The 26,385-nt window shown below is 36.4% G+C and overlaps 1 protein-coding gene across 3 annotated transcripts in view; it reads left to right on the forward strand.

Moving 5' to 3' along the window:
• Positions 1 to 26,385, forward strand: part of LOC106079155 (protein unc-93 homolog A-like) — a 94,175-nt gene that overhangs the window by 11,648 nt on the left and 56,142 nt on the right. The window contains exons 2-3 of one of the 3 annotated variants that reach the window (XM_056012636.1): positions 19,997 to 20,622; positions 21,604 to 23,061. In XM_056012636.1, coding sequence (XP_055868611.1) covers positions 21,708 to 23,061 — 1,354 coding nt within the window. In that variant the 5' untranslated portion in view covers positions 19,997 to 20,622; positions 21,604 to 21,707. Of the gene's footprint in view, positions 1 to 19,996; positions 23,062 to 26,385 lie in introns of all 3 variants that reach the window. The other 2 variants (XM_056012637.1, XM_056012635.1) reach the window with 2 other exon arrangements.

The raw sequence follows: 26,385 nt of genomic DNA on the forward strand, positions 1-26,385 counted from the left end.
TGTCGTCTGCTAGGTCTCTGAAGTCACTATCTCCATGAGTACACTTGCACCGTTATCTATCTATCTATCTATCTATCTATCTACCTATCTATCTATCTATCTATCTATCTATCTATCTATCTATCTATCTATCTATCTATCTATCTATCTATCTATCTATCTATCTTTCTATCTATCTATCTATCTAACTAATCTAATCTTATCTAATCTAATCTAATCTCTCTCTCTCTCTATCTATCTATCTAACTAATCTAATCTAATCTAATCTAATCTAATCTAATCTAATCTAATCTAATCTAATCTCTCTCTCTCTCTCTCTCTCTCTCTCTCTCTCTCTCTCTCTCTCTCTCTATCTATCTATCTATCTATTTAATCTAATCTAATCTAATCTATCTATCTATCTATCTATCTATCTATCTATCTATCTATCTATCTATCTATCTAATCTATCTATCTATCTATCTATCTATCTATCTATCTATCTATCTATCTATCTATCTATATCTATCTATCTATCTATCTATCTATCTATCTATCTATCTATCTATCTATCTATCTATCTATCTATCTATCTATCTATCTATCTATCTATCTATCTATCTATCAATTTAATCTAATCTAATCTAATCTATCTATCTATCTATCTATCTATCTATCTATCTATCTATCTATCTATCTATCTATCTATCTATCTATCTATCTATCTAATCTATCTATCTATCTATCTATCTATCTATCTATCTATCTATCTATCTATCTATCTATCTATCTATATCTATCTATCTATCTATCTATCTATCTATCTATCTATCTATCTATCTATCTATCTATCTATCTATCTATCTATCTATCTATCTATCAATCTAATCTAATCTAATCTCTCTCTCTCTATCTATCTATCTATCTATCTATCTATCTATCTATCTATCTATCTATCTATCTATCTATCTATCAATCTAATCTCTCTCTCTCTCTCTCTCTCTCTCTATCTATCTATCTATCTATCTATCTATCTATCTATCAATCTAATCTAATCTCTCTCTCTCTCTCTATCTATCTATCTATCTATCTATCTATCTATTCTGTCTATTCTTCCATCAAGAACAGCAACTCGTTATAGAAGAATCGAACAACATTGAAATTCTTCTTTTTACACCAAGACAGACAGGGGAGACAATACAACTAATAACACCTAGAGTGCAGAGTTGCTTTAACAGCTATTAAAGCGATGAGACTGCTGTGTCTCTTGTTAACTCCCCTTCCAATTTCTCCTCACAACGCCCACCCCCTCCCTTCCTATAAGTTTTCTTCCATGTTGAGCCAAAAAAAAAAAAATTCGATTTCTCAACTCCAAAGGAAGGGAGCAAGACGGTGGTATCTAAAACATCACATCAATATTTGTGTGTGAAAGAGGTGGGGAGGGTGTGGTGTGGGGGAGGGGGTGAGAAGGGGACAGCAGCAGGATGTCGTGAAGAGCCGCTCTCGAGAATATTTCCAGGAACTTCCTGGCTTTAGGGTTCACGTCTGCAACCTTTGATCAAATGCAGTATGGGATTTTGGTGTTAGATATCGTTGGTGTATTGATATTTAAGTGTTTGAATCCGCCGAAAAACAAGGTTTTAAAACTTTTAATGTTATGATACTTTCTGTGTTTTGTCTGTGCCAGAATTCCATGTACAATTTTCAATCGTTTAGAATGGAATTTATTTTTTTATTACAAAGCTTATATCAACTCACTCTGTCTGTCTGTGTCTGTCTGACCAAAAGTTTGTACACGTTATTTCTCCCACACCAAATCTCGGATCAAGCTGAAATTTTACACTAGCTTAAAACAGTGGTTCCCAAACTTTTTTGGTCTCGTAGACTCCTTGTCATGTTTTCTGATTTTCGTTAGACCTTCTCCTTAACTTTGCAATTTTTTTTTCAAATTCATCAACATTTTTTTTAACTAATTTTTAACTGTAGTGAGTTGAAGAATGAAAAAAATAATTTAAAGCCTAACAAAAAATGTATACAGATTTGTTATTGATAAAATTCACATTTTAACCAATTAAAATAACATTTAATATGTATTGCTGGAATCATCAAACGCACTGGAGTTTTTTTTGTCATCCGTTGCTACGGATATTATGCTTCATATAAGAATTTGCTGTTCTGTAAAGTAGACCTTCAAAGATTAAATATTATTTAATTAATTAATTAGCCTTATGTATCATTGTAAACGTTTTCGCATAGAGCAGTTTCTCTTGTATTTCTTGATCTTTCACGTGTGGCTCAAATATAAGAGTCCGTGGAACTGTTTTCACTAACAGGAGAAGGCGAAGGAGAGTAACTGGCACCTAAACCAGCAAGCTTCGAGCAGGAATTGCTCATTAGCATTGGCCTGCTACCCACCTAGCGGAAGGAAAGCTGAATTCAAAACTCTGCTGCCTATACCCAAACATGGGAATGGTTTCGTGGGTCAACCCTGAGGAAAAATAAGGAGCCGGCGACCTTTAAGCAGTTTGCATCACACAGAAAATAGCAGGATAAATATTTAAAGGCTTAACTAAAGTAGAAATCATATAGTAGTGTATGAGATAATTACATAAATGAAATCTATTATTGCACACCCCCTTGGACATCTCATAGACCCCCAATTTATTTTTTTAACTTTTGTAGACCCCTTGGAAGTCTTCGTTGACCCCTGGGGGTCTATATAGACCACTTTTCGGAATCACTGGCTTAAAACTTGTGGACCTTCTGGTTTCACAAATGTTGTCTCCTTAAATGGAAGATTATAATATTATTTGTTCTGATATACACAACTACGGTTATTGAATAGGTTTGATTAAATTATCTACCCTGGGCTATTTTTAGCTCTAGAGTAGTTTCTGTAAATCTGAAGATAAAACAACGCGTTGACGTCTATATAGCTGTATCTAGTCTTATTACCTGATATAGACTTGTTACCTCCCTTTCCCTCTCCATCCTCTCTCCCTCCCCCCCCCCCCCCATCTTTCTGTGACGTTCACTCTTTTTATTTTTCTTTCTCTTGATCAATCTCTCTCTCTCTCTCTCTCTCTCTCTCTCTCTCTCTCTCTCTCTCTCTCTATATATATATATATATATATATATATATATATATATATATATATTTATATATATATATATATATCTTTCTCTCAGTCCCTCTTTCTCTGATTCTCTTTATTTCATTAGCTCGTTCTTCCACACTCTCTCTATCTTTATTCCCCCCCCCTTTCTATCTCTATCTGTATCTTAAGCGGTCGTTAACTTTGGCTCTCCTATGTATGGGCCTCGGGCCTTGTAAGCGTTTCCCATCAATTGATTGCTAGAAGTTTATAGGGCCATTAAAAAATCACAACATCCAGCGAAGATTAAAGAGAGAATAAAACAATTTAAAAAAAAAAAAGTCCCAAACAAACATTTAGAAATAACAAAAGAAGATATAAAAAAAAAAAAGGAATAGACAACGAAACAAAAGAAGATTTAAAAAAAAAAAGACAACAAAATGACACCAAAATGACAAGTTTCTTTTTAAAAATAGATACATTTATATTAAAATATGAATCGAGATTCTAAACGGAAGAAGAAAAGAGCTAGCCACGCTGATATCTTCTTATATTCAATTCAATTAATTATAATCAACTTTTTAATAATCAGTTTTTTCCAGTTGTTTCCATAACATTAATATAGTATTATCTGTAGTCTTGATAGCAATTTTTTTTAGCGAAGCTAAATTTTGATATAATTTTAACACAATTCTAGTAACAAAGAAATATCAAATCAGTAAGGATTAAGAATAAGGAAATAAAAAAAAAAACAACTAAATTTTACGAAATTAACAAACAACACATAGATAAAAGGAGATTCTTTTTATGTGGAATAGAATAACATACAATGTATCTCTGTAAAAAATATTATAATGGAATTTAATTACTTTGTGTGTATCAATCATAATTGTTTTCTTATGTCCGGACGCAAAGCAAATATCACTCCGCCTAAGACCGCCCCAACAAAAAAGTACATGCTCAACAATCGCAAATATTTTGTTTGATATCATCTATCTTGCAACCAATTACTTCCAGCAGATGGGATGGCTGAGTGGATAGTAGTTACACTTAAGTTCTGAAGGTGACACTGGGATTTTTTTTTTCTGCGTATTGAAGATCTATCTATCCATCTATCTATCTATCTATCTATCTATCTATCTATCTATCTATCTATCTATCTATCTATCTATCTATCTATCTATCTATCTATCTATCTGTCTATCTATCTATCTATCTTATCTATCTTATCTAATCCAATCTAATCCAATCTAATCCAATCTAATCCAATCTAATCTATCTATCTATCTATCTATCTATCTATCTATCTATCTATCTATCTATCTATCTATCTATCTATCTATCTATCTTATCTAATCCAATCCAATCCAATCCAATCTAATCCAATCTAATCTAATCTAATCTATCTATCTATCTATCTATCTATCTATCTATCTATCTATCTATCTATCTATCTATCTATCTACCTACCTACCTACCTACCTACCTACCTACCTACCTACCTGCCTGCCTGCCTATCTATCTATCTATCTATCTATCTATCTATCTATCTATCTATCTATCTATCTATCTATCTATCTATCTATCTATATATCTATCTATCTATCTATCTATCTATCTATCTATCTATCTATCTATCTATCTGTCTATCTATCTATCTATCTTATCTATCTTATCTAATCCAATCTAATCCAATCTAATCCAATCTAATCCAATCTAATCTATCTATCTATCTATCTATCTATCTATCTATCTATCTATCTATCTATCTATCTATCTATCTATCTATCTATCTATCTATCTATCTATCTATCTATCTTATCTAATCCAATCCAATCCAATCTAATCCAATCTAATCTAATCTAATCTATCTATCTATCTATCTATCTATCTATCTATCTACCTACCTACCTACCTACCTACCTACCTACCTACCTACCTGCCTGCCTGCCTATCTATCTATCTATCTATCTATCTATCTATCTATCTATCTATCTATCTATCTATATATCTATCTATCTATCTATCTATCTATCTATCTATCTATCTATCTATCTATCTATCTATCTATCTATCTATCTGTCTGTCTATCTGTCTATCTATCTATCTATCTATCTTTCTGTCTATCTGTCTGTCTGCCTGCCTGCCTGCCTATCTATCTATCTATCTATCTATCTATCTATCTATCTATCTATCTATCTATCTATCTATCTATCTATCTATCTGTCTGTCTATCTGTCTATCTATCTATCTATCTATCTTTCTGTCTATCTGTCTGTCTGCCTGCCTGCCTGCCTATCTATCTATCTATCTATCTATCTATCTATCTATCTATCTATCTATCTATCTATCTATCTATCTATCTATCTATCTGTCTGTCTGTCTGTCTGTCTACCTTGTGTGTTTGAAGTTTTTATTAAAGAGATTGTACATCATATAACAGTGTGTCCTCTGATTGAAGGAGATAAAAGGTAAAGCCAAGACATAAAGTCGAGTTATTCAAACTTATTAAATTTAGTTTATAATGTTGTAGTTGTTTCTCATTACGAGTACACACTGGCAGTGTCTGGGCCAAGTTAAAGTAATTTTGATCGCTTTACAATGTTTACAGATTATAGATAAGGTCATTTTTTATTTTTATCAATCAATAAAGTTTCTTTATTTCAAAAACTGAAAGGCTTGGTTCATTTCAGATTCGTGTATATAATAAAATAAAGAACAGTCTTAGAACTGTCTGGTACAAATGTTCTCCCACTTCCCAGTCTCGGATCAAGTTGAAATTTGATTATTCGTTGTTACGATCGAAACATTGATTAATCAGGAAAATAGCCAATTAAATAATTAGTGGTAATACTTTTATTTTTTAATACATAAAAGAGGGAAATAAATCTTACAATATTGAGATTTATGGCTGTAAACATGCAGTTCTTTTCCTTAAGCTTTAATTTTTAAAATTATTTTTTTTATTATTTCACTTTTTTTTTATTTTCGGCTCCCTCCTGGCACCCCTCCCTCTGGCCCATAGGTTGATTGTTATGTTCTATTAATATGAAAAGTCAACAAATTGAAAGTGGGCCCATAACTCTTCCTACTACACGAGTTAAACAAGTCATTTAGACAACTCTTGAAAAATACGGAGAAAATGATAATTGGAGGGTGTGTGGGTAGGTAGGGAGCTCGTTGCCCAATCGCCCTCTGGGAGATCAGGAGAGAGTACTCTGCCAATGCTCTCTGACAGACGACAGACTCTCGTACAAATGTGTATGTGTGTGTGTGTGTGTTTGTGCGCGTAAAGATTAAAAAAAAAAAAACCCAGTTAGCAGCTCTCAAATTTTTGACTTAAGAACCGATGATAAAATGGTGTCCTCCAATCACTAAGCTCAAATTAAACCTCTGCAACCGCCGTGCTATTGAGTGTGTGTGCTTTTGTTTCTATGGTGATGATGGGAAGAGGTTAGCGATTGGTTGTGAATGATGCAAGATAATAGGCATTTATCGTCAGCTGTCTATCCATACATACATACGACTTCAGATTGCCAGAGTAAAAAGACGAGTTTTTGTAGTGAGTTAGATTTGATCTAGAATGTTATATTATTACTAAAGTCTACTACAGTTATTTCATTACATCTCAAGTTGATTTTGTCTATATTGTAATAAAAGTTATATATAATATTGTTTACAAAGAAGTTATTCAAATCATTTCAAGTTTTATAAATTAAGATATAATACGCCTATAGCGGTTAAGTTGTCTATCAGCAGTTTGGTACTACAAGTCAACGACCGTCCACAACACGCCGTACTGCCAAAAGACTGGATTCTTAAGTCTTTACCCAGTTGGATGGGGGTTGGGTCCCTAAACATAAACTCAAGAGAAACGGTCATCGACGAAACAGAAGTTTGAAACTTTGCCATAAACAGTCGTACATATCAGCATAAGTCATTGTGTTTAAATCAATATGTGTATGAGTTGGTATGAATATGTGTTTGAATTGGTATGAATATGTGTATGAGTTGGTATGAATATGTGCGTGATTTGGTATAAATATGTGTGTGAGTTGGTATAAATATGTGTGTGAGTTGGTATAAATATGTGCGTGATTTGGTATAAATATGTGTGAGTTGGCATGAATATCTGTATGAGTTGGTATGAATATGTGTGTGAGTTGGTATGAATATGTGTGAGCTGGCATGAATATGTGTGTGAATTGGTTCTAAAAATAGTTTCTAAGACATACATACATACATACATTCATTCATTCATTCATTCATTCATTCATTCATACATACATACATACATACATACATACATTCATTCATTCATTCATTCATATATATATATACATACATTCATTCATTCATTCATACATACATACATACATACATACATACATACATACATACATACATACATACATACATACATACATACATACATTCATTCATTCATATATACATACATACATACATACATACATACATACATACATACATTCATTCATTCATTCACTTATTCATACATACATACATACATACATACATACATACATACATACATACATACATACATTCATTCATTCATTCATTCATTCATATATACATACATTAATTCATCCATCCATCCATACATACATACATACATACATACATACATACATAAATACATACATTCATTCATTCATTCATTCATATATACATACATTCAATCATTCATACATACATACATACATACATACATACATACATACATACATACATACATATTCATTCATATATACATACATACATACATACATACATACATACATACATACATACATACATACATACATACATTCATTCATTCATTCATTCATTCATTCATACATACATACATACATACATACATACATACATACATACATACATACATACATACATACATGACCTGAACATCCTCAATGTCCTCTCACATGGTGGCTGGGGAGGAAAACGGACAGAATGGATAAGAAAAAAAAAGGGGGGGGGAGGTCATATCTGAGAACTTAAAATGATCTCATCAGCAAGTGGTCTGCATGAATTCCAAGCACAAACCTGTCACTCGTAGGCATGAGAACGAATCCTCCCTTGTGATAGAAAGAGTAAGATAGATGGGTATCTGTGTGAGTGTGTGTGTGATGGGTATTTGTGTGAGTGTGTGTGTGTGTGTGAGTGTCGTATCTCAAAAAGGCTTTTCTATTTATGTTAGCTAGAAGATCACGTCTGAAGAGCCTGTTTGAATGTCTCTGAACATAAACATGGCTGAAATGCAAAGGGAGGGAATGAGATAGTATGGAGGGAATTAAAAGCAAGGGAGGCAACTGAATCTGAATTTGGATTGTCTCCCACTGCTGTATTGCATGTGTTCTGCGAGACTGCAATGAGCAGGTTAAAACAAAAAAGAAAGCGGGAAGCTATTAGAAAATAAACATAGGTCATTGAATTTCACTTTGACTAAAGCAAATTTTCTTTTATAACATTATAAATCTATAATAGATCTTTTTATACGCGTGGTCGAGAGGCTAAGTAGGCTACGCTTGAACTTGGCTTGCCTACCTAAGAAGGGGGCTCGAGTCGAGGCTCGCCACCCAGCTCGAGCAGAGTTGTGTTTACTGAGCGCCTAAAGGCAGCACGGGAAAACCTTCTCCCAGATACCCACTCCACCCCAACTGGTCCTAAAATGAGATTGGACCATTGCGCTCAGAGCTTGCTATAAGCATGAAAGTAGAGCTATATAAAAGGTATAATTATAATTTTATTATTATTAAACATTTGTCCAATAGCACTGAATACGCATACTATTATATATCTAAATACCACAGTATACGTAAAATTCATAAATTTATATTGACATTGCCTTTAGCATAAAGAAGAAAATATTCCGTGATTTATCTGTCTGTTTTTCTGTCATCCTAGTTGGAGAATACCACTTCTGTCATCCTGGACTCAGAGCTTGACTCTGCAGCTCGTTGATTTATTCCGTTTGATTTTTACCGGAACTTCCTATTTCCCGCCCCCCCCCCCCTCCTTTTTTTTTACACTTCCGACAGAACGCCCCCTCATTTTAAAGCACCTTCACACATCCATTTTACCCGTGAATTGTAGTATCATTTATCCTCCCAGTTTCACCCTTCTCCTACTAGTCTTACTTTCGGCTTCTCAGTTTTAGATCAAACTATTTGATACATCTCTTATTTCTCTTTTGGGTCGCACGCATTAAAACTCTCCCACAAACATTTTTGACTGTAGTAAAAAAAAAAGTGTTAGTCGGAGGCGTACTGAGAGGGGGGGGGGGCAAAGGGGGCACGATGCCGCGGGCGCCACCCTTAGGAGAGTGCCACACGCAGAGAGGCGCCAAAAATTATTGTAGATATTTAGTTATGTAATAAATGCTAAGGTTTTTTGTGTTATTTTATTATTAAATACTTTTTATCTATAAGCCTATATTTCTATGTATTCATATTGTATAATCTATCATTAGGGTGTACTGGTTTAATGTGTTGCTATGGATGAAATGAAGCAAAAGCAAAGTAATCCTTTCAGACGTTATGCATATAATGTAAAGCTCATCTGTTTATATGGCTGATGGTTAAAGAGGGTGTCATGTGGCCAGTACAACGACCAACTACTTTTTCCCCAACTGCATTCTAAAAATTCAAAATTCCAGTATTTATCGAGGTTCGAACCTGAACTCCTGAGACTTAGAGATAAATTCACGTGTAGGCCTAATAGTTGATTGATTCAGTAGTTCGTGGTAGGCTATACCTAGCCTGGCATCGCGGAACACTAGGGTTCCGCGGAACCAGTTTGGGAACCACTGTATAAATAATTTCACGTTTTAAAAGTTTGTATACCTTACGTTTTGAGCAGAGACACAACAGAGCGTGATGTTTAAACATGCGATCATCCAGTGGACTGAATTTTACTCGCGAATCGATTCCGGCCTTGATTGTCTCCGCGAATCGATTCCTCGTTGTTTGATTAAAACATCCCATTGTCTCGCTCCTCACCCTCTCTTTTCCTCCCGCCCCTCCTCTTTCTCTACACGAGACAACCCTATGGGATGGTTTTTTTTTTTAAATTAATTACTTTAACTGCGGAGCAGGCTTTGGATAATCTTCACAGATGGCAAATAATGTTATGCATATTCAACAAAAAACGTGCTCATAAATTGGGCGATTCCATTTTATCAGCATCGATCTTTTCAGGATGTGTTTAGCTGTGATGAATTTATTCAAATTTGTATGAACGATATAATGTAGTATAAATAATGAATATAACTTAAATCGTACTTGTTTTTTCCCCCCCCCCTCAATACACTATGTCAGGTACCTAATAAAACTCTGGTGGACTTTTATGAAGCACAATAATCGGAAATTACAATCTTCACCGGTATTCGAACTCGAGACTTCTCGCCTGGGAAGCCAAGCGCCTTACCATTCGGCCCTCACGCTTTTATAGATATTAAATTTCTAACAATTACAAATAAGAGAAAATATCAGTGGCGTAGCTAGGGTGAGGGGGGGGGGAGGAAGGGGGGGAAGATTTGAGAATCCCCCTGGGCACTCAAAGAGGTCAAGCCCGCGACCCCCCCCCCCCCAATGATGGCAAATTCTTTTAATACTCCAATGATAAGCATTTAGATCTAGACTTTGAAGACAATGCGCATAACATTCGCAAACGGTAATTCATTACAATCTTCAATCAATAAGGCCTTACATTCGGAAATTCCAACGCGATTGTCCTTTCAAGAACGCGATAGTCCCAGTGGCGTAGCTAGGGTGGGGGGAGGAGGGGGGAGAATTTGAAAATCCCCCCGTTCCCCACCTTGAGGGGGACCCAAATTGAGTGCTTTTTCACATTAAATATTAAATATTACGCAAAATGCAGGGGCTCCCTAAAAGGTCAACCACCCCCCCTCCGGGACCCCAAATGATGGAAAATTCCTAGGTACCCCCCTGGATAGTCCTTTCAAGAACGCGATAGTCCTTACAAAACCGATGTAGGATTTAGAAAGATTCAATCTCGAGCCAAATTTACATTTATTTATTTTTATTTTGAAAAATTATAACGGTCAAACTAGAGTTTTCCCCATGTGGCCAACGAGCTAGTAATTCTTTTCTCTGCGATATACATCAACTCTTTAATTTCTAGGAAAGAGCCATTTTTGAGATCAGCGTCCGCCCACCTTCCATGAAGGAGTGACTTGATTAGAGGTACTGTAAAAAAAAAAAAAGCTTAAAATAAAAAAGTAAACTATTTATAACAAAAGTCAGTTTCTACTTTTGTTCCATTAGTTAGTAGACTTTCTTATTTTATTTTACATTTAAAAAAGAGGAAAAAATTTATTTGCCATTTCTTTTACTTTATCTTTCTCTATAGTTTCCTCGTGCCATGCGCTTTCGAGTCTTTCTCTTTGTTTTCCGGGACAACGAGCTTAATGAAACATCTCGCTTTGTATTACAATATTAGGCTCGCGTCTATCTAGTAAAGTTATAGGTAATACTAAAATAAGAAAAACATTTAACATATTTTTTTAAAAAGGCAATACCTTCTATATCTTATAGAGAGATTACTTTGTTCTTAACTAATAAATGTTAGATTTAAAAAAAAACGTACATTCAAACTCTATGGCCACAACACAGGGTCCCCAGGGATCGCAAAGACCTTCCTTCAGGAAACATTACCAGGTGAAAGAAGAAGCCGTCTGAGAAACCAATGGGAAGACAACATACCTAAAAGAGGCCTGTCATTGAAAGAAATTCTAACCAGGGCAAAAGAGGAATGGAAAAAGACGGTCAACAGATCTTGTGTGGTGCCCCGACGGTTCAACAGACTGAAGGATAGGTAAAGATGAGGGGGAGCATCACCCCAAAAACACAAGGATGCCCCTGGTCTAATTGTTTGCGCTTCGGGCTGACGTCTCCACTGCTCATCCTGCAAGAGGTTTAAGCCTCGTAATGATCTTCATTCCCGAAAGAACGTCTGATTCTTATTAAACAAATACAAACGTCTTAAGATCTAAATTATTAATTCTAGTAAATTCGTTTATACCTACTTTTTACATTTTGGCCTTAATTTTCGGTTGGTCTAATTTACGGGGAAACAAAAAAAGCACAAAAAAGTATTGTTATTATATATGGCTGTGCAGACGTACAAAGAGTGCGGAACACAGGAGGATAAGGGAATTCTGGGTATTTCTTCCTTGTCATTTTCCCCGCCAATTTCCTGTAGTACTGACCTCGTTCATCATTGGGATACTGATACACTTGTCCTTTTCTGTGCGTATTGATCGCAGCTCCACTGAGAGTTGGCATGGCTTTGAAAGAAATAGTTTTATAGTATACTAACCAGGCCTTCTTTGACTTTTATCCCAGACGTATCCGTTTTGTGATAAACACAGAGGCACCACGGGAAATCCTCTACCCCCCCGGGGTGGGGAAGGAGAAAAATATTTTTTAAAATAAGGCGGGGGGGGGGCTGGAGTGGTTATAATCAAGTCATGTGACTTTCTGGTTGTCTTGATCCAAATGGTTTACATCGCGCATGTCTGAGATAACCTTTTACTGGGAACATATCATTTTTATACAATAAATAAATATTTATGCATGAAGAACCTTAGACTGAATAATATAAACAATCAAAATATTAAAAAAAAAAGTTTATATTTAGTGAAGGGAAAGCACTGTTCAATCGCTGCTATATATCTCAATATTGCAAGTGGTATCACCCATTTTTCTATATAAACACAATTAATTAATTACTATTAATTGATTAACTAATTTGTTATCTTTCTTTATTGATTCGTGTGTTGTCAACTACAACGGACAATTGTGCAAAATTTTAACTTGATCCGACTATGGTAAGTGGGAGAAACAAACAGTGTAAAGGCATCCCTCCCCCCAGACAGCGGGGAGTGAGTTAATGAAAGGCATCCCCCCCCCAGACAGCGGGGAGTGAGTTAATGTAAGCTTTGTAATATCTAAAACAAACATATATATTTGTAAGAAAGTGGAATCTGTGGCTGTGTTGCATAAACCAAATGGCTGCCTATCGAGGGGGTTAGACTTCGAATACGGACTAAAAACAGCACGGAATTTTCCCAGACACCCTCTTCCCAAAGAGACAGGTCCAGAGCGTATTTGGCTTGGAGCATGAGAGATGCGCCATACTATAGTAATCCAAGAAGGATGTGAATCTATTTGCTAAGATGTCAAGTAGCAATCATACATATAAGACTGAATTATAACTTACAAATACAAAAAAAAAAAAAAAAAAAAGCAAACCTGATAAAATACTCAGAGCGACACAAATATAAAAACTTATTTCTTATTCCATATGCTGGGATAAATTCTTACCTATAACCATTAAAGCATGGAGTATTTTGCCTGAATCAGTCAGGAAAACCAATGACATAGAAGAGTTTAAGTCTGTTATTAGTAATTAAGCATCTACGATTACATTGAGACACAAGGATGTCCCTTCAGATTTGAAGATCATTACACCCTAGACCAAATCTCCCGCAGGACGCCAGGGGATGGCAGCGGGGAGGGTTCGAACCTAGGACCATCTGGACCACCGAACGACAGCCCAGAGCGCATACCAGACGACCAGGAAAGATCCGCTCGGAGGACGTAATGATCGTCTTTATTTGTAAGAACGTCTGTAATTTATAAGATAAGAGATAATACGTGTTAGATAGACAATGTAGACCTGCTTAATGCTTTTAAAGGACGCGTGTGCGTTAGCATTTGCATGTGTGTGTGTGTGTGTGTATGTTAGCGAAAGCTATATGACGCTGAAAACAACAACAACAACAAAACGTAATGTAAACCTACAACACAAATTCAGTCCTTTTTTTCCTCCTATTACCTTATAAACTCTTTATGACTTCAGGAATCCGTGACAGGTATTTTGAAAATAGCTCCAACGATTTTGCCAGTTTACGTATATCTTAGGGAGAGAAATTACATGCACTACCTCACTGGCCACACAATGAAAACTTTGGTTTGACGGTGATAATTAAAAATAATCATCTTAAAATTAAATTTGGCATGTGTCTTTTATTTTAAACCCGCTTTCAGCGCCAATTCCTTGCACTCGACTGAAATGTTTCTTTGCAGTTAGTAAAGAGTTGAATAAACAATTATACGTTCATGAGTCATTAGCTAAAACACTAATTGAAGAACTGGATTGTGCAGAGTTCACTGGAAAGACCCTTTACAATAGTGAAGCATTACAAGAAAGAAATAGAATGAGAAATTATAACCCTCCTTTTTTTTTTTAATTCAGTAATATAAGTTTACGGTTTACACAACAGTTCATGTTAAAATTGTTCATAAACTGTCCAAGCTTGACGATCACTGGGTTGTCCATTGTCCTTTGTTGTAGTGTAGACAAATGAAGTTTTTGGGATTCTTTCGGAAGGATCTGTCATTATTTTCTATGGATGCCTATGTTTGCTTATCGGTATATATCATTTTTTATGTTAGCGTTATTACGTACCAACTATTGATTTCAAATTAAGTATATGACATTGTGCATGTTTCTTAATTTGTTTATGTGAACCAGTTGAATTCGGCCTAAGGTTATCTGTTCTCTTTGGCCATTATTTATCACCTTTTAAATCTCAGGTATTATTCTTTCGTTTGAGGCTTTAGCTCTATATTCTTATGAGACTTACCGCAAGAGACTATTATCCCTTGAGACTCTCACTTCAATTAGCTGGCATCAAATAACTCTTACTCCAATAGATATCGTCCTTCTCCATCCGTTATACTATCATTCCGTAAAGACCTCTTACTAAAAGATATTATCATCCCATAATACTTTCTCTCCAGTATACCATCATCCATACCTTATGTCAATGTAGTGCGGAATCTTGGAGTTTTCTTCGACTCAACACTATATTTCGACCCACACTTAAGTCAGCTCTGCAAGGGTCTTTATCTGCAGCTGCGCAGATTAGGCCAGATCCGACCATATTTAACAACGGAGTCACGGTTAGGGTTAGGGTTAGCTGTGGCATTCATACTCTCCTGCCTTGACTACTGCAACGCCGTGCTAATGTAATGTTATTAAAGCGCCTTGAGCCTACATTTTGTTTGTTAACAGCGCTTTATAAATAAAATTATTATTATTGTTATTATAATCCCATAAAAAACAAACTCTTACTCAAATAAAATATCCCGTTAGACTCTATAAATATCTCACCCTATATATAGGACGTAATTATCCCAATAAGCCTCTCTCACTCCATGACTCTAAACAAAAAACACCTTTACTATCATAAAACTTTTACTTTCATGGACGCTTACTTTCATAGACGCTTACTTTCATAGACTGTCTCACCCCAAAGGACCCTCTCAGCTCATTAGACCTTCTCACCCCAAAGAAAAAAACGCTCCTAGCCCATCAGACACGATCGTGTAAGTTCCTTCAGTCTGGGAGAAGTTTATGAAATTTCCTGGGGGTGAAAATATTATTACACGAAGGTTACATTGACCTTGAGATATAAAAAAGAAAAAAAAACTAAACAAAATTGCTTCTGACACACGCATTGAAACTCACACACACATACAGACACAACACACACATAGTTTCATGTCTGCATGCAGAAATGAGACCGAGCATCAAAATTTTTAAATATATACAAGTCTGTTGGTGATTTAGAAATACATAGATTGATAATTGAACAGATAGGAAGAAGATAGACAGAGAGACAGACAGACAGGATAAGCAGATAGACAGATCAACCAGTATGGTTACTGGTACACTAAAGTGTGATCCACTTCTCTACTTCTTTAGAATGTAGGCTATTTTCGGTAATTACACCAGCTTAATAGGTACCGGTAAAGTCCGCTTAGAAAGTTACTAGTCTTAGAGGTAAACTGTTATCGAGAAGTGTAGGCTAGCAGCAGGGGTCGGCAACATGCGGCTCGCGAGCCACATGCGGCTCTTTGGGGGTGAAGCTGCGGCTCTTAAGTTCTATACGCAAATATTATTTATTTTATCAAACATTTTTAAAAATATTTCTGAATCGTTTAACGAAAATTAGGCGCCGATTCTATCTCTGAGCCACTTGTACTCGCCTGTCACCACACCCCTCCCCCATGAATTTGTTTGTTCAATTGTGTGTTAGTGAAGCACAAGTTAGTGTTGTAAGTAAATGTTTAACTTCTTTAGGTACTACGGAAATAAAAAAAATAATTATCTAATAATGCCATATGTATATTATATAATTTGTTGTGAAAACACTGATGACATAGAAATAAGTATATTTGGTTTTTTTTTTCATTAAATATTGTGTGAGTACTATTTATTGTTGGTAAGAAAAAATGTAAATGTTGTGGCTCTTTAAAAACTTTAAAATTTTGTAAATTCTAATTTTTGGCTCTTCCGACTTAAAAAGGTTGCCGACCCCTGGGCTAGCACAACTATAGAACCATTCGTGGTCTTTACCCTAAAGGTGCTTAGTATCTATTTCAGTCGGGTACTGTTAAGTGTCTCCGAAAATCCCGAAAGGTTTAGCCTTCGCCTTCCAGCCGGAATGTGAACTCGAGACTCTCTGGTCTGCAGCATTAGGCGTAACATCTCATCCACCGCGACTGTTGAAACACCTAAAAAGTCAGGGCCGGTCCTACCGATTGCGGGGCCTTATGCGAAACGGATTGCGCAGGGCCTAGTCTGGGTAGAGATAAGGATAATAAGTGAAAATTAAGATATTAGAAGCTAAATTCGTCTTTGCATTTTATTCATTCCTTACAAAGTACACAAATCACTGTCAAATTAACTTTACGAGTCATCTACAGTAGATAGTAGTTTTCCAACAAAAAGACGATAGCATTCAGATCTGCCTTTTAGATTTTCTATCGACTAGCAAAATATCGATTTTTTTAAAGAGGTCGACATAGATTTAGATCTATATTTGTATGCCAGTAACTATTAAAGTAAATTAATTATTTGAAACTTCTTGTTTTGGTTAAAATTCGCCTTATTAGCACTTATTATTACATTTTTATTAAATGAAAGCTGACAATGTCGTTTTTTTTATCGCGAGTAGTATTGGCGTTTTCCTTATTGAATGACACCCCGATATGATAATTGTGTCAGTTTTCAGAAGATTTTAATAATTTCAGGAGATTTTCATGACTTTTTCGTATATTTTGCAATTTGAGGTAAATTCCAGGAACCCGTTAATGATAAGTTAACATTGTTTAATTTAATAATTTACACCTAGAATTTACGCGGGGCCTATGAAATTTCTAGGGCCCACTGCGGCCGCATAGGTTGTGAATTGGCCTAAGACCAGCCCTGTAAATAGTCATCAGCTTTTTACATCTTACAACAAAGTATTTATACGGATCTGCACTGGTCACTTCGCAGAGAACAAGGACTTTCTAGATCATTTTTTAAAAGTCACTTGGTCAGTGGCCTTGTAGTGTCTTCTGTTTCGGCTCGTTTCGACAGTTGGTCCACATAGCTGGAGTCTCCGTTCTCAATCCATAGGAGGTGACAGGGGGGGGTGAGGGAGGAGGGTAGGCACGTAAACATAGACACGTGACAAATCAGACTGTGTGTAGATAGACTTCAATGTTCCCAACCAGACAGATTGAGTGTGTGTGTGTGTGTGTGTTATGGGTTTGATTGATTGAGAAAAAGAGAGAGAGAGGGAGAGAGAGAGAGAGAAGAAGAAAGAGAGAGAGACTGAGAGAGGCGACATTGAGTTCTTTACGTACGTAAAGGTCAAACCAATGTAAATTTCTCGCAAGGAAATTTAGTTCAATGTTCATTGCCAGCATAGTCTCAAATTAAGCCAATATTCTTGGCTTGCAATACTTAACGTTGTTTTTGGCTTAGAGTTAAGCCCAGATGTCATTGCATACGTGGACTAAAATTAAGACTTAAGTTAATAGCATGCATAATATGTCAGGACTAAACATACATCCGTGTTGAAATGAACTAGTGAGCATTACAGTGTTCAATACTTATATGTTAGGTAAAATGGACATTTGTAAAAAAAAAAAAAAACATAACAAGAAAAACAAAATAAAAAAACATTAAAAAACAACAACGAAGCTTATATTAAGTGTCATTGTATCAATTACTATGGGTCAGTCATTTAATTATATGTACTAGTCCAATAGTCGACTCATACGCCGCTATTTTGCAGGGCCAGCCTTAGGGCACTGAAACCTATGCGACCGCGATGGCCCCCGCACTTTCATAGGGCCCGCCCTAATTCTAGGTGTACATTATTAAATCAAACCATTTTATAACTAATAACAGATTTCCCGCGGACTCCTAATTTACCAGGAGCTCCTGGAAATCTCTTGAAATTGCAAAATATACGAAAAAGTTCTGGAAATCTTCAGAAATTAATAAAATCTTTTGAAAACTTATACAAATCTCCTGAAATATATAGACAAATTGTCATTTTGGGGTGTCTTTCAATACGGAAAATGTCAATCCTACGCACGATTAAAAAAAACGTCATTATACAATACCCGTAATTGTGGAATCTGGTGAAAGAAGCTTCTCGCGCATCAAACTAACGAAGAATTACTTGAGGTCAACAATTCTCGTAGATAGATTGAAACATTTGGTAATTCTTGCTATTGAGCGTGATCTATGTAGGAAATAGAATTTTTATGATATTCTGTATGGCTTCGCTACACGCAAGGCTCATTAAAGTAATTCTGTACATAGTAAAGAATGAATAAAATGAAAAGACAAATTTATTTTCTAATACAAATTCTTAATTTTCACTTATTATCCGTATCTCTACCCAAACTTGGCCCCACGAAATCCGTTTCGCATAGGGATCCACAATGGTTAAGTCCGGCCCTGTTATTTAGTGACGGGTGAATATTACCTGTTCCCCCCCCCCCTTTTTTTTTTCGCCGCTAAAGTTACGTAGGATAACTCTAGTCCGACTTGCAGAAATAAAAGAGTGATCTTTCCATGACTTCTTGGTTGGTGTCGGGAATGGTTGAGCCATGAAGAGAATTATATATATAGAGATGATGACTGACCTAGACATAATAAATCTGGGTGATAAGAAATATTTTTACCAACTATTTTTGTTTAACTTTAGCTTTCTCAATGCGCTACTATCCTCTCACTTGTCTGGACCTGATGTGAAAGGAGGAGGGAAGAAGAGGGTATCTTTGTAAATGTTTAGTATGATCGTTTTTTAAAATGCGTAAAAAAAAAATTCTCTCAGGGCTCAAGAGTCCTCAAGGGGACTAATTCAACGTATACCACCACACCAGTCAAGTACGATTTCTTTCCCTTGTTCAAGATACAAAACAAAATAGTTAGTTACCAATAGTTAATTAGCTAATTGGTTACTTTGTTAAATTGATTCTTGTGTTGTCAGGTAAAAGAAATAATTGTGCAAAATTTCAGCTTGATCCGAGATTGGGTGTGTACAAACTTTTTACCATACAGACAGACAGATAGAGTTGATATAAGCTTTGTGCAAAATAAAATAAATGTAATTCACTATTTTTTCCATACTCGTTTTTAAGATATTCCACGTTTTTTTTTTTTGAAAATAGGTCATTACATCTCCGAGTCGGGTCAGCCAGAGGGAAAGCACACACTAGGGTGTACCCTGTAATATAAAAGGAAGCCCTCATTTCTATTATTACGTACTTATGGGGCGATTATTGCCGTCGACTTCACGTGAAGTGACCAGAATTAAGCCCCCCTTACAGTTCCGTGCTGAGTATTAAAGGTATCGATTACACATATGTCTTCTTCCTCGATAGCGATACACGCACGGTAACTCTTCGCTGTGTATTTTGAATGAGATCTTCGTGTGACTAAAAGAAGTCATTTTCACTGATATATAAAAACTTGAATACTGCTCTAATGTTTTCTCTTATCGTTTTTGTTTACAGGTGCTGCTATGGGGGGGGGGGCGGGGGCTGCATATCCGCCCTTAACGTTCCCAAACCAATTAAAAGAGAAGCGCCACGGAACCAGCAGAGCTCTCCAGAAATGACTTGCCACAAGAAAAATCGATACGAGAAAAACTCCGATGCTGTTTTTCCCCCACCACTCTGGCTTATTTTGATAATCTAGAATAGCTGTATCTGAGAGTCTTGCCTGCACTACATCTATATTCAGATCATCGTTTAAGAAGTCAGATCCGATAGTGAGTGTATTTTAATCGAGTTATTTCAAAGTCTTTTTTTTTTTCGTCAAAAAATAAAACAAAACAAAAGTAGTCAAATATGGCTGCTTTTGTGATACACGTGATTTTTAAGACTAGCAGAAACAAAAGTTGAACTGTTTAAAGAAAAAAAGAAACGAAACATTGAAAATATGGCACAAAAATAGCTGAACATTGTTCATGGATCATATTCTAATTAACGAGAGATATTGTGTGTCTATTCTCGTCTAGAAACAAACTCAACGATCTGATATTCCATATTTAGTTTCGTTTAATTATTGCGCAATTTGGAATTCTATAAGGAAAAAGAAAAACAGGAAGTGATTCTATATATTCCAACTTTCATTGTGTGTAAGTCATCTTTATAGCCACGGAAAATCCCGTTACACGTTTGATGTCCTTTGTGTTTAGATTTAAGCAATAGTTCATAATGAGATTTGTTTCATCTATTGACAATGAAAAATGCATTTCATAATTAGTCCGTTAGTCAGTAACCATTCTCCAAACTATAGTTAATAAAAACACAGATATGTAGCCTCCATAGACAGTTGGATAAACAGAATGTGTATACTGGTAAAAACACGTATAGACAAAGATAGGTAGATAGCTCGATAAGTAGATAGATAGGTAGCAAACTGATATTTAGATAGAAAGAAAGAGATATAATTTAATATTAACAAAAACAACTATACACCGCCTAACACCGCGAGCTTTTTGGCGTACCGGTGTACAGAATAGAGGAAGTGCTGCTAAGCTAGTTGTTTTTTAAAAGGTATATGATCAATTTTGTGCACATTTAAGCACTGCAGAATCTTTTTTTTTTTAAAGTTATTCCGTTTATAGCACACGTTATTTAAATTCCATTGTGATTCTGATTTTTTTACAGTTAGACATAAAACTTAATGTAAACCTCAACTAATTAGTGGTAATAAATGAGATTTAATACAAAGATCAACAGTCACGCATTAAGATATTGTCAAAATGAAAGCTCAATTCATTTTGATTTAGTTGGCAGTAGCGGATTTAAATTTAGCGTCTCTGACAATGTTTAGTTTAACATGAAAAAAAAAAAAGGTTTCTCTACAGTAGCTAGACTCGGTATAGGACATATTCAATAAATGGAGATTAATTAATTTATATATGTTCCTATTTATCACATTACAATAAATCTATTTGTTTCAAAATCCTCTAAATGATGTATTCAAACTCTAATTTTCATAATCTTTTGTACAGTTTAAAAAAAAAAGATATTTTTTCGATTCAAATCTATTTCTAAAATTATATTTGCCAAAATTTGCATACATTTTCATAAAAAAATTATATATAATGAAGGCATCAACTAATAGGAAACAATTATAATAAAGAAAAAAAAAACTATTACTATCTCAGGTTTTGCTGAATTATTCATAAAATATCAGTCTGTGTGACAACTAACAATGTCCGGAAGTAACTCCACGAGTAACACCTTAAGCCCTTTTGACCTTAACGGTTTGGGCATGGGGTTCGGTCTTTACCGGCCCAGGCGTCCCAGCTACACGTTCGCAACCAAGTACAACCGCCAAAGGAGTGAGAGCTATCGCTACGCCACCCGTAGAGAGAACCCAGAGTCCACATCGGAAGCCAGCAACGGCGAAGACTTTATAGAGGGTGTGCTACGCAACAAAACGAGGCGGAACAACTTGGTGGCCACGGCGACGCCGCTGCGACTCGACGAGCAAGGGTCACCCCCGAAAGTCGGGGTCGTGCTGTCGGATGATGACCAGGTGGCCCCTGCCAAGGTGGACCACGAAGAGGACCTTTACGTGGCAGAAGACCTCCACCGCTCTCTTCATTCCACTTCCAAGCGAGACGTCTCGCTCAACTCTCTAAACAACCACGGCCACCTGACCTTGCAGTACTCCAGCAGTGACGATGACACCTGCACCCAAATTAATATAAACGACAATCACAAATGCTCCGCCCACCGCGAGCTGTCCGCCAATCATTCCGCCACTTCTGCAGCGCGTAAAATGAAGCGCAGCAAAAGTCGCGAAGACTCCCTGGAGCAGACGAAGCCCCTGGCCCAGACCAAGACATCGCAAGGGAAGTCTGCCGGAAGTGAACAGTCCCAGAACGCAATTCCCGCCGTTTCCTTCAACAAAAATCTAATCATTTTGTGCATTAGTTTCATTTTAATTTTCTCCTCGTTTCGCGCCATTCAGAACCTTCAATCTTCAATCAATACTGAAAATAATCTCGGGATTTTGACTATGATGGTTGTTCATTTGTCTATGAGTCTCGCATGTTTCCTCGCCCCCATTATCGTCAACATTTTCACTGCCAAATGGGGGCTTTGCATTGGAATCCTTTGTTTCTTAATCTGGTTTGGCGCCAATTTCCATCCTACTTTTTACACCCTCGTTCCCACCTCTTTGCTGGTCGGGTTCGGGCAGGGTATTCTCTGGAACGCTGAGAGCTCTTACATTTTGAAGCTAGCCTTCGACTCGTCTAAGGTCACCAGAGGTCACCTGGATCGCGAGATGTTTCGTTTTCACGGGATCTTTCTCGCGTGCTTCCAGACGACACACATTTGGGGTAATCTGATTTCCTCACTAGTTCTCTCGCAGAAGTCTAATGAAATTCTGGAGGCGGTGGCGGCCCCGCCCGTGGAGTTCAGTGCCAGTTTGGACTACGAGGGCGTCCTGTCCAACGAAAGTATAGACCAGAGTACCGTGGTTGTGGTGCAGTCGGCGTGTGGCGCCCTAAATCGATGCAGAGCGCCAGTGAATATTTTCCTTAACACGCCACCTGGTAAGTAAAATAATAGAGAATGTTAGACAGAAGGGACTTAAAAAATAATGTATACTGATATTTAGAGTAATTTAGACGATATAACAGTCTTATAGTTTGCCAAAAGAAGATCCACCCACTTCGACGTACTCTTATAAACAATTAGCATCTCATCTATAAACACAATGCTATTGTCCAACTACCATTTAATGTTCATTTTTGAAAGAAAGCACAGGTCTCTTGTAGTCTGTATACAAGATCTAGCCCTACGCCTTTATAGTCTTACACACTTCCAAAATATTAGGGTTTAGAATTAGATATAAAACAACTTTCTCTCTCTCTCCCTAAATTAAATTAAATTATAGCTTTTATATAGCGCAACTTTCATGCTTATTAGCTATGGTCCAATCTCGTTTGTGGACCAGTGGGGGAGGGGGTCTCTGGGAGAGGCTTTCCATGCTGCGTTTAGGCGCTCAGTAAACACAGCTCTGCTCGAGTCGGGTGTGGAACCTCGAGCCCCCTTCATAGGTAGCCAAGACAAGCCAAGTTCAAGCGCCTCGACCACGCTTCCCTACCAATCTACTTAACTAGTTATTTATCTTTCTAATCTATCAATTATAAATTTAAAAAAAAAAGTGAAGTTTCCCTTTCAGACCCGCGATCTATGGGGCAGATGATGTAAAGGTCATCTGTTTCAGTGGCCCATGGTTAACGAAGGTGTCATATAGTCAGAACAACGACCAACCGCCTTTACTTTTCCGTAAGTAATGTCAGGTACCCATTATAACTGGGTGGACTCAAATGCGCCCAAAGGATCCCGACATTAAAGATCCCAGTCTTCACCAGGATTCTTACTTGATGCCCCCTGTTGGGAAACTAAGTAATGTACTATGTATCCTATAATGTGTCTATGTCTTTCTCTTTATGGTTATGTAAATATTTGGAAGTTGTGTATATAACAATTATAACATTGCTTTGCTTATCGAGTACTTTCGATAACATGTTTTTTCCTCTATTATTATTATTATTATTATTATTATTTGTTTGTGAAAAATGTTGTGTCTTTTTATTTTGGGATCTTGACTTTTTAAATTTATTTTTCCTTTTTGTACACGTTTGTACTTCAATCGTCTGCGACACTTAGATTTAGATTTATCTCCCCTCTCGTGCGTACCGTGAAACGGTGAATAAATTATTGCCAACTGTGGGGAATCGAATTTCTCTTCTGGATGTCCAGTGTGGTGATGTGGATCTGTGCGCGCGTGTGTGTGAGGTTGATTTCCCATGTGTCAAATTATCTTTGTTTGAGAGTAAAAACAGGAGACAAACAAACCCACGCACACAGGCACGCACACACTTTGTGATCTTCTGCAAGCGAAACATGTCTAGACAATTTGATAAAGTTTCCTATAAAGACTGAAGAACGGGTGAATGTTTACTTTTTAGAGGGGATCCACACTAAACACTCGCAGAAACACGCACACACACGATTGTAAACAGAAATATAAACATTTCATTCAAAAGTTGAACATCGATTTCATCAAGCAGGGTTTTCTTTCTATTTTCTTAACAGTTGTTCATTCCTGCAGCGTTGAACAGTTGAATAGTTATTTGCTTAGGTGTTCATATTATATCACGCTACTTCACCTGTTCATTTGTCTGTTGACCGACTTTCTCCATTCCTCTCTGTCTTTCGCTGTGAGTAGAATCTCTGTCAATAGTTGGCCCGTCCATTCTTTGATGTCTTTCCATCACTTGCTTCTTATTATATAATATTATATTATCTACTATGTATAAGCGAAAATATCACTGATCTATCCGCATCATATTTCGTACACAGGTTCCTTTTACCTCCTAGGTGCTCACTAAGAACGCTTTTTGACAGGTACGCAGCCTGACCGCCGCAATTCGCGAAAAACCGCAAGCTGTATTTCCCCAAATGGCCAGCAGTCTAATTAAAAAGAATGTAAAGAATATAACGAATTCCATATTTTTAAAGCATTTTTTCCCTAAGTCTTATTTTTAATAGGCAGTACTACTTTTTATTAAGAGAACAAAATGCCAAGAGAACTATAGAAACGGGAAGGAGAATGTATGTGTGCAGGGGGATCATTATGAAGTGGGTCAAGTCAAAAGTCTATGTGGGAGAAATTACGATGCGTAGGTAAAAAACAACAACAACGAAAAAACCAAAACAAAACAAAATGGGGGTTCCAGAGAGTGAAAGAGAGTGAGAGAGAGAGAGAGAGAGAGAGAGAGAGAGAAGGAAAGAGAGAGCGGGCCGTGAAATTTCATTGTAACAGTTACACTAATTCACGGGCTAAAAAAGTATGTTAGGTTGATCGTTAAAATGAGGACAGTGTATAAAAAAAAAAAAGAAGAAAATAATCAACGGACGTAGCCGGTTGTGTAGTGCTAGTTATAGAGGCCTACAAAGCTTTTAGATCATCTATAAACAAAATAAAAACAACAACTGATTTCTGAATATGTGATCATTTCTGACTATATCTCTATTTTCACTGTATGTAGTACTTTGTAGGCTTATGGTAAGATTACAAATAGGTAAATGTATAAACTTTGTGGCCTATCTGGTTTCCGAAATATATAATAATATGAATAATAATCTTTATTACTAGATTGACCTAGGGACTTGCGTAGGACGTAATCATCTTCTTTTTTTTAAAGTAACGTCTGTATTTCGTAAGAGAACATTATAAATGCACATTACATATAATAATATAAGATATATTTTGAAATGATTGACTTGCACCCCTTAGGCGAATAGAGCTCGTCTCTAGGCCGGACCTCATTCAAGTCCTTGTTTATTTAGCAGATTCTAATTAAGTTTTTTTGATCATTCTTGAATGCAACTGTACTTAAAGTAATTTAAAGCATTTAATACTGCGCTGACTCGATTTCAGTAGATGACCAGATAATTGTTTCCTGCCCTAGTTTTTAATTAAACTTCTCTCCCCTTCGTTGGTTGGTTGTCTGTTCCGTTATTGGTGGATGAAAATGTTGTTTTGTTTGTAAAATGTTTTACTTATTTCGGATGTTCCTTCAGAGTTGAAGATAATTACTTCCTAGTCCAAACCTCCCGCAGGACGACGGGGGATGGGAGCGGGCAGGGTTTGAACCCGGGACCATCGATAAGTCCGAACGACAGTCCAGCGCGCAAACCGCACGACCAGGCAGCCATGAATGAATTGGGATTAACTCTGCGATCGATTTTTTAAACTACTACCTAGCTTCTTCCATGAGCATTAGCTTGAAAGGTAGCTGTCGCTGAAGACGTATTTTATTTCTTTTATAAATTTCAGATGTTCCTTCGAAACCTCAATCCAA

Source organism: Biomphalaria glabrata, chromosome 15 (genome assembly GCF_947242115.1).
Source record: "Biomphalaria glabrata chromosome 15, xgBioGlab47.1, whole genome shotgun sequence".
NCBI lineage: Eukaryota > Metazoa > Mollusca > Gastropoda > Planorbidae > Biomphalaria > Biomphalaria glabrata.